The sequence below is a fragment of the Macaca thibetana genome, chromosome 11 (genome assembly GCF_024542745.1).
Source record: "Macaca thibetana thibetana isolate TM-01 chromosome 11, ASM2454274v1, whole genome shotgun sequence".
NCBI classification, from domain to species: Eukaryota; Metazoa; Chordata; class Mammalia; order Primates; family Cercopithecidae; genus Macaca; species Macaca thibetana.
The window spans coordinates 96,974,641-96,984,851 of record NC_065588.1 but is presented as its reverse complement, the minus strand read 5'-3'; the positions used below and the strand labels follow the sequence as shown (position 1 = coordinate 96,984,851).

Sequence of the window (10,211 nt, the reverse complement as noted above, 5' to 3'; positions counted from 1 at the left end):
GAAATATATATGGAATTAACTGCTTTTTATAATTGCTCTGGTCATGAATGTAGGAAAAAGATGAGTATGCAAGAATATATTCACTGTATCAAAGTGTGAAATTAAAACAGGATTACAGGAATTGAAAATTGGAAATTCCTACTATCAGTCATCTTTGGTGAACATGATGCTTGTATGATCTATAGAATTCTACCTTGATAACCAACAAATTATCTCTATTATCTCAAAGATTATTAAACGTTGAGTCTGGTCTTTCTGGAACAAACATCCAGCATATACAGCAACTTGGGGAAGAAATACTGTTGATTAATGACAAAGCCTTATAATCTCCTGGGTGCAGTGAAATAAATTCCACAAATATAAAGAAAGCATTTTAAATAGTATTCTTCTCAAATTATGAATGCTTCCTATATGCAATTTCCAACATGAATTAAGTGATCAGAGTGTATTCAGAATACTCCAAAAAAGAAACTGAGACCTTGGTATATATGTTTAAATTTTAATACTCAAGAGAACAAACGTAAGTTAAAACAGTATACAAATACTGCTGGCATAAGAAAAGAAGATACACAAATTTGGATTCAAATGGGGTCATTATGTGAACCTAACAGGTTGTTAGGATGTAAGAATACATCCTATTCTTACATGTAAGAATACATCCTATTCTTACATGTAAGAATACATCCTATTCTTACATGTAAGAATACATCCTATTCTTACATGTAAGAATACATCCTATTCTTACATGTAAGAATACATCCTATTCTTACATGTAAGAATACATCCTATTCTTACATGTAAGAATACATCCTATTCTTACATGTAAGAATACATCCTATTCTTACATGTAAGAATACATCCTATTCTTACATGTAAGAATACATCCTAACAACCTGTTGAAGCCTTTTAATAAAGTAACAGATTTTAAGTCAGATAGATATAAAAAGACTGAAGAAAGAACAGTAATTTTTCCTTAAATTCTCTTATCCATAAAGAATGGCAAACTCCATATGGACAGTAAAGTCAGAGATTATCTAATTTATCAAGGCATTTTGAAGACATAAATGTTAAATACCTACTTTAAGCCCAAACAAGGTAAAAATAAGCGGCATTTCATTGTGCTCCAAAGTTTAATTTTACGTATCAGTCATGTTAACAAATTATAGCAAATAAAAACATTTTCCATTTTTTTGAAAGTACACATCATTACTTCTCCCAGGTACTTCAGTAATTTAAGTTTAATACTCATTTCATTAAACATTAAACACAGAAAAGAATTTACAATATCTTGCACTATTAAGAAGAGATGGAAAGTTTTCCCAGCTTCAACAGTGTAAAAGCTGTTTTTAAATTGTGAAAATTATTAGAAACACTAGCTCTCTAGGAGAATTTCAAAATATATCTGAAGAAACGAATTGTCTTTCGGATACTGTTTATTCAAACAAAACTTTTCGACAGGCGTGATGGCTCATGCCTGTAATCCCAGCACTCTGGGAGGCCCAGGCAGGTGGATCACCTGCAGTCAGCAGTTCAAGATCAGCCTGACCGACATGGTGAAACTCCATCTCTACTGAAAATACAAAAAAAAATTACCTGGGCCTGGTGGTGGATGCCTGTAACCCCAACCACTCAGGAGGCTAAGGCAGGAGAATCGCTTGAACCCAGGAGGCAGAGGTTGCAGTGAGCTGAGATTGTGCCACTGTACTCCAGTCCGGGCAACAAGAGCGAAACTCCATCTCAAAAAACAAAACAAAACAAAACAACACCAAAACAAAACAAAACCCACTTTTATTTTGGAAGGGTAAGCTACGTATAAATAAAAATTCATTCAACATGAATGTAATTGGAGAAATTCCCTACTGTTGAAAAATAGTACTGTATAAACTGACTTCCAATTATTCAAATAAACCTTTTTTTTTCTTTTTTCTTGAGATGGAGTCTCTCTGTCGCCCAGGCTGGAGTGCAGTGGTGCAATCTCAGCTCACTGCAACCTCCGTCTCCTGGGTTCAAGCGATTCTCCTGCCTCAGCCTCCTGAGTAGCTGGGATTACAGGCATGTGCCACCATGCCCAGCTAATTTTGTATTTTTATTAGAGAAGAGGCTTCACCATGTTGGTCAGGCTGGTTTCAAACTCTTGACTTCGTGATCCACCCACCTTGGCTTCCCAAAATGCTGGGATTGCCCAACCTCAAATAAATAATTCTTTGGTTAATTCTGGAATTTTTGTCAGATGCCTGTGGGATACTTTTATTCCTGATCACATTCAACACAAACCTTAGTGTTTATATACTGTAAACAACATAAATTACATATTGTAAAATCTACTAGGATTCATAGGTTGACTACAATTCCATTAACATTTTGCTTTAAGTTCTAAAAGTTACTGATGAAGAAGTGTTATTTGGTTTTATAAGGGAATACTTGATAGAATTCTTCCTGTCTGAAAAGATGCATTAAATATTTCTGATCACTAAAAAGTAAAGCTTCTAGCACCTCTTGAACATTGACTTCACTTTCCAAAGATGTATCTATCATCTCTCTCAATGCCCAAGTCAACAGTTGAGCTAAACCAAGTATTTGGTGACTGTCTCTTTAAAGAAGAGAAGCATCAGTTCTCCCTTGCACTCATCTTTGCCTGCACACATCTTTGTTTTTTATCTGTACTCTTCAGGCAAAAGATCACTTATCTTTATGGAAAGTTTTCTTGCTTTGTAATCTATAGAACATTAGTAGCCAGCTTAAAATGCTTACTCTATGATTGTACATTTGTGTAAACTATTATATTTTTCTTTAGAAAACACATTTTAGTTTAAAACAGAGAAACACAAACCTGAATACTGAATAACCTATAACTGACAATACTGTAAAGTTATTAAAAACACTCTTAAAACTTCTCAAAGTACATTAACAATTTTTAAATAGTCACCGTCCCTTAAAAATAAATTATTTACAAGTATCACCTTAGGTCGATGGAGTTTATGCAGTCATTACATGATCGGGATATGCCTCTTGAGGGTGTGTGCCTACAGTGCAGAAAACCTTGAACATATCTTGTCTACTTGCCATTGGAAAACTGAAGGCAGCATAACTTTATTAAAGAAAATTAACCTAATTGGAAGAAATTAATTAAAATTGGTATTATGCTATCTAGAGAAAAATTCTTTAATTTTTTAAAGAATTTTTCATGGTAGAATTTCATGATACAATTTTTACATAGCATAACTAAATTATTTCAGTATCATCTTAATTTTAAAGTTGTTAAAACATAATTCTGATGTTTCACATTATTGTAATGTAAAATGTCAGATTTGCACTTATAGGAAATTACATTATAAAAATTATTTTTAATATGCTAAAAGCTACTAAACCAGTTTCCCGTCACATTGCACAACATGTGAAATATAAGGTGTCTAAGTTTTTATAGATAATATAAAAAATTGTTAACGTTTGTTTATACTTCAGTAAGTTAATTTGCTGTTTTTTTGTGTTTTTTTTTTTTACCAAAAATATTGCTGACAAAATATTACCAATGTAAATATAAGCCACGTGAAACAATCAGTTCCTTCCGATTTGGAAAGCTTAAAAAAAATAAATAATAAGAATTCTACCTAACACAGAGTAATGCCAAGCTAGTCAGCAGCAGTCATGACTTAGTATTGTTGGATCAGGCAATTCTGATCAGAACATTAAATTAGATGCCTTTTGTGGGACAAGTGCCAAACCGTTGTTTTTTTTTGTTTGTTTGTTTTTAAACCAAAATGCAATGACCTAATAGTAAGAGCACCATCGTTGATATTAGCAGGTATATGAACTCCATATTTAATACATATTCAAAAATAGAGCAACTATTGTTAAAATTCTTGTAGTGTTAAGTAACTTTTACATTTCCTGCAACAGGCAGATGTTAACAAAGATGCTATAGACTGAAAATCATATACATGTCTCTTATTAATAAAAACCTTGCAGTGATTTTACAACTGTTTGCTTCAGAAGGGCTCCTTCTGAATTCAGACATGTGAATTCTGATGAACCCTTTCCTCATCCCAACCTCCATCCTCACTATCCTTAGTGTCTGCACCTATTTACACAGACACAAACAGGAGAAACTTTTAAGATGTGAAGCTGACACATTCACTCTTCTTTTTCTCTTTTTTTATAATGACTATGTATTTATTTTCTAGGTTTCTTACTTCCGGTCATGACGAAATAATGGTCATCATCTTCCTTTTTCTTTGCAGTAGGTTTTTTATCTCCACTATCTGCATCCTTAACAGATAAGGGTGGTTTCCTGGTTGAAGCTGGGGTTTTGCCACTTTTGGGAGGCCCTTTAGTTGAATGCTGGCCCTTAGCGACAGTCTGTGCTGCCTTCGGCGCAGTTTGTGTTTTGGTAGAAGACTGGGGAAGGCTCACGATGGACAGTGGGGTTCGGCCAGGAGACTTCGAGGAGCTGGGTTCTGTCTTCTGAAAAGTACTTTTATTCTGAGGCTGCTTTTTGGTAACTGAAACTATATTCTTATCTTTTGATTTCTGTGTAGCTTTTCCAGGAGAAACTGAGGACACGGAAACTGGCTGATTTAAATTCAAGGCCGATTTAAGTTTCTGTGCTGGGACTGGCCTTGCTTGTGGGGCACCATCGGATGGTTGAGACTGTGTTCCTAGACCCGTGGCTATGTTTTTGGAACTGGATTTTGTCATTTTTGCAGAGGACTGGAAAGAAGGTTTAGGTCTTACAGGTGTATTTGCTTTAGGTAGCTTAGGACACTTTGAGGATGAATTTGAATGTGCAGCTAAGTGAAATACTGCACTATCTCTGGAAGAAATATGATTATGTTTCAAATACTTAGGTTGAGTTTTTCCAGAACACTTATTTGGCAAAAGTGTGGACTCAGGCAGATCTGTTGAATTCTGGGCTGGAATAACCTTGGCCTTAGGGGTACTGGGGGATGCAATACATTTTCTTGGTGACTCAGATATACAAGGTGCAGTTCTTGGTAAAGCTGGTGAAGAAGTATTTTTACCTACTGGATTTAATGAAGCAAGTGAAGATGCATTGTTTGAAGGAGGCTGCGGTTTCTTTGTTATGCCTCTTGAAGACTTGAGCTTGGGATGAGACGATGCTGTGGGAGAATTTGGCAATTTAGAACGGACTGACATAGGGCCCAGATTACCTCCTTTCAGTGAAGATGGTGGCACCAATGCACCTGGTGGACGTCCCTGTTTTTCCTTGCTTTTTGGAATACGAACTGGCATGCTGGGTTTTGAATTTTGTTTCTGAAACATGTTAACTGCTGACAAAGGATTCATTTCAGGAGGCTGAGGTGTTCTGGCGGGCGAATCAGGTACACTTTCATTAGAAACTCCTTTTTGAAATGCTAAAATTTTTTGTTCCAGTGTGGCAAACTGTAATATTCGACAGGGGTCATATTTAAGCAAAAATCCTTGAAGAGTATCCCAGCCTCCACCAACGCGAACCATGACATGTTTTCCATGAAGCATCTGCCCCCAAAAGGAAAATAAAAAGTAAAGCTGTAATACTGTGAGATTTACAGTTACAATTCATTAGCAGTTACAATATGTGATGTCTGTGATCTATGGAATTCAGAGCATTTGCCAACAGCCTCACTACAAATTGACAGTTTCTTTCTCGTTATTAATATAATAAATTTAACTCACATCGAATTATGCAACTAACGATACAAAATCTTCCTATTTGTGGGCCGGGCGCGGTGGCTCACGCCTGTAATCCCAGCACTTTGGGAGGCCGAGGAGGACGGATCATGAGGTCAGGAGATCGAGACGATCCTGGCTAACAAGGTGAAACCCCGTCTCTACTAAAAATATAAAAAATTAGCTGGGCCTGGTGGCGGGCGCCTGTAGTCCCAGCTACTCGGGAGGCTGAGGCAGGAGAATGGCGTGAATCCGGGAGGCAGAGCTTGCAGTGAGCCGAGATCGCGCCACTGCATTCCAGCCTGGGCGACAGAGCGAGACTCTGTCTCAAAAAAAAAAAAAAATCTTCCTATTTGTAACAAAGGTATTTACATATAACTTGCATCCTAAAAATAAGATATCCTGGCTCTGCCAATATATCTCAAGTTGGGTTTTAGGGCCCTGTCCATTCAGCAGGCAAATCTGCACAACTGTATGAGATTACCCACAAATTTTAACTCTAAGTCCTATGCTCTGTGTACTACCACATCATACTGCTTTAAAACAGAAAGCTAATTAAAAGAAAATGCATGTAAATGTTTCTGTATGAGCTAGGTGGGGCTGAGGACGTAATAATAATACGTGAAATAGAAGAAAATATGGATGGTGAAATTATATTTTTAAATACTTTTATATTATTTTCCTAAATTGGAAATAAGCCAGCTTCTGTACGAGAAGTGGAAAGGATGATGAACAGGTGAAATTTCAATCTCCTTACCAGCAAAAGGAACAATTAATCAACTGTAGATAGGACAAAGGAGGGAAATGAAAATATGTATCAGCATACTGGTATACATACTGATTCTGTGTCAATGAGAAAAATATTTTCTGTTTAATGTCCAAGGCTTGTATTATTATAAACTGTACAGTTCTTTTTTTTTTTTTTTTTTACTATGGATACTCAATCTTATTAGATGCTTTGTTTTTTCTTCTTATGATGGAAAATTCCTTTTTCTAAGAAAATTTGAGAAATAAGTTCCTTGAGGTATACAAGGATTTTTCCCCTATTATATTCACTGTCTAAATAATCTTAGCTATCCTGAAGTTAGTTGTTTGCTGTGTGATGAGTGTTTACCTAAATTCATTATATACTCATGAAAGAAATTACTCCATTTTCCTTGTACAGTGAAATCCTTCCATTAATAGCATCTTTTCCAATGTTTTTAAAAGTAAAAGGGGAGCAAAAGGTTAGTGAAACAATAAGTCCAATTTCAAAACAGTATTTATGTGTAAATAAAATGTAAATAATGGACTTACTCTTATAAAGAGTATTTTATCCCCTAGTCGGTACCGTCCTTCAGACAAATACTCAATAGAAAATCGATGAGAACAACTACAAGGAGGATCCTCAGCAATATGTTTAACCTAAGATGATGAATAAATAAAATTTAGTGCTTGTTATAAAAAGCATTTTGTTTAAAGTGCAATATTATTTGATAGCCAAGGAAAACCAAACTTAAAAATAAAAATTCTAGGTTCAACGATGTAATCGCTTCTCCTGTGCTTGTTAACAAATATTGAGATTAGACATTGCTAATTTAACATAAAAGCCACAATCTTCCCAGCACGACTTTGTGGTAAAGAAATTCTTATTTTCCCTAGTTTTACCAAAGAGGTTAAACTTGCCTGAGATCATACAGCTAGTAAGTAGCGGAGCCAGGTTTCAGATCCAAACAGCCTAGCTGGTGTCTCTCTGTCTCTCTCTCTCTCAGTGTCTCTCTCTCTCTCTCTTCTATTTTTCTCTCCCTCCCTCCCTCCCTCCCACCCACCCTTCATCTTCGAACACATAACACAGTGAGGTCAATTAACACATTTGTTGAGTTTTGGGAAACATATGAGTTCGTTACTAAGCTTAACTTTGTTTTAAGCCCTGAGTTAATAATACATGTCAAATCAAAGACAGGCCAGTCAGATAAAGGCTAAGGAGGAATTTTCACTTGTCCCTTAACAGTGTGCTAAACTAATATTGTGGGGGAAATATCTAGATTTGCTCAAATTTATTATTAAAATTGGCAGAAACATATTCACATCTATTCTCTCAAGACTGGGTAAAATTCTTAAAATTTTCAATTCAAGGTGCATTTCTCTAAAAGTGCTCTGTTTCAATAGCCTGCTAAGGAAATAGGAGTTGGCATGGGGGAACTCTACTTCAGCCAGTCAAGAAGCTTACAGAATTTTTTATTATTATAAATATGTTTAAATAGTAGAACTGCAGTAAATATAAAAACAAATTTAAGAATTATATATTCAAAACAGGGAAATATAAATATATTAAGTAAAGATACTTGTTGAAATATCTATGACTGAAAAAAGTCACACATCAGCCACTGTGGAAAATATTTGGCTTTTCCTAAAATTATGTTTTTGAAAAAGGAAGGTCATGAATGTTTTTTTCAATTACTGCCACACACAATTTATCAAAACGAATTCATATAACTAAACTTAGGCATGATATTAAAGAGAGTCTCTTTAGATATGCCTAATTTAGCTGAGCACCAATAGAAATTTATATGATTGTCTTAAATATCTACCTAAATCAAATGAATACTTGTGGATTCACTAGGGCCTGATAAGAAAGGTCCAGAATTTATTTTCCTGTATCATATATTTAACAAAATAATGTGCTTATAAACAAATAGAACTGATTTTCATAAGTCACCCAATCAAGTTTATCTTGTTCATATGCACACGTGCACATGTGCATCTACGTTCATACAGACACACACATCATGCGCATAAAATGGTGAAAAATAAACTGAACTCTGGGAAAGGGCTTACAGTTATTAGAACCATGTTGATACATTAGTTAACCAAAGTAATCTGAAAGGAGATATATCTTCTAGTCACCACTTTCTGTCTGTAAAAATTTCCTAAGTATACAGAATTGCAGTTGTATATTTTGTAACAGGACCCTAAATCATGAATCAGATAATAATTGTTCCTTATTTTCAACAAAGATATCTGTAGATCATGTATTTACAGGTAGACATTGAATGTATTCATATAGCACATATATATTTAGAGAAATGTTTCTTTTTAGTTTTCATAACAAGAATGTAGATATAAGAAGGCATATCTTTTCCTTGTTTAAGATACCTGAAGCTCACTTATATTGAGCAGTACAAATCAGCACTAACTCACAATCAGAACAAGGCATGAGCCTAAAAGAAATAAGAGCTGTAGGTAAGAAATGATTTCTTCTGATTTTATTACATAATTTACATCATAATACTGAAGGAAATAGCTAAGGAAATAAAAATAATCTACAAAGGTACTATATTACTATTATTTTCATTCTCATTTCTGTACAGTTTGTCTGTATATACATATTTTACACAAAATAAATGTTTCTTGTTGCTACATATTCTTCATAATGATCACAATGATTATCCCGTTAAGATTATGAATCCTAATTTGCCAAACCGTTGCCCTATTTGAGGGCATTTACATTGCTTTCAATTTTTCACCATTCTAAGTCCTAATGCAATAAACACTTTCATTTATGCTACATTTTCCCTCTTCAACTACAATAAAAATGAAAAAGTAATATTTTTGTAGCTCTTAATATTTGTCCATTTCTTTTTCAAAAGTTTACGTCATTTTCCATTGCCAACAGTAAACCCTAAATACAGTTTACTAGAATTTAAAAGCACCAGGCTTCATAATTTTAAAAAATCTTGCTAATGGGACAAATGGCAAATGGTATTTCATAGCTGTTATAATCTGATTTCCTCAATTATCAGCAAGTTTCGACACTGTGCTATCTTCCTGTGTGAACACAGACCTTGCCCACTTATTTACTACAATGATTTTCTTATCAAACTGTGTAAGGTCTTTATATAATAGGGAAATGAAAACACTGTATTTTCCACTTGATACAAATATTTTTCCAATGTTTCCTTTTTATTTAATTATCATTCTTTAAGGTTACATGAGTTTTAAATTTTATTTTCTACCTACTGCATTCTTTCTGCTTCCCATATTGATATTGACAATTATTATATATATTATATATACATAATATATATACACACACACATATCAATAGCATAATGTAGGTAGATACTCTGGCCGCATAAAAGAGTTGTTCATTCTGACATGTTCTTAATCTGTCTTGCAAGGTTATCTGATAGTTTTACTATAGACTTTTATTACATTAAACAAAACAATCAAGGCAATACTTTTAAAATGTTTATTAGTAATGATTTATTCATTATTTCTTAATTTTGTGTATTTCACACTTGCATAAAATGCTACAGTCCAAACAACAGTCTAAGCAGAAAATGTTCATGCTCAGTTCACCTTCATGGTTCACACTGTAGTCACTGTAGAAGACCCACAACCCAAGGAAGAGCAATTCTATTAACTTCTACCTAATGAACAGATAAAGTTAAGAAGACTATCCAGTTGTAACTTATCATCTAATAAGTTCGGATATATTCTGGAGGAGAGAATTCTCAAAAAAAATATAAAAACCCATCAATATTCCCTCCCAACTTTCCCTC

The 10,211-nt window shown here is 34.3% G+C and overlaps 1 protein-coding gene across 3 annotated transcripts in view; it reads right to left on the bottom strand.

The window, feature by feature from the left end:
• Positions 1-511: 511 nt before the first annotated feature.
• Positions 512-10,211, bottom strand: part of GAS2L3 (growth arrest specific 2 like 3) — a 55,408-nt gene continuing 45,708 nt past the window's right edge. For all 3 annotated transcript variants that reach the window (XM_050746807.1, XM_050746805.1, XM_050746806.1), the window contains 2 exons: positions 6,964-7,071; positions 512-5,496 (listed from right to left, as the gene is read on the bottom strand). In XM_050746807.1, the coding sequence (XP_050602764.1) occupies positions 4,171-5,496; positions 6,964-7,071 (1,434 nt within the window). In that variant the 3' untranslated portion in view covers positions 512-4,170. The remainder of the gene's footprint in view (positions 5,497-6,963; positions 7,072-10,211) is intronic.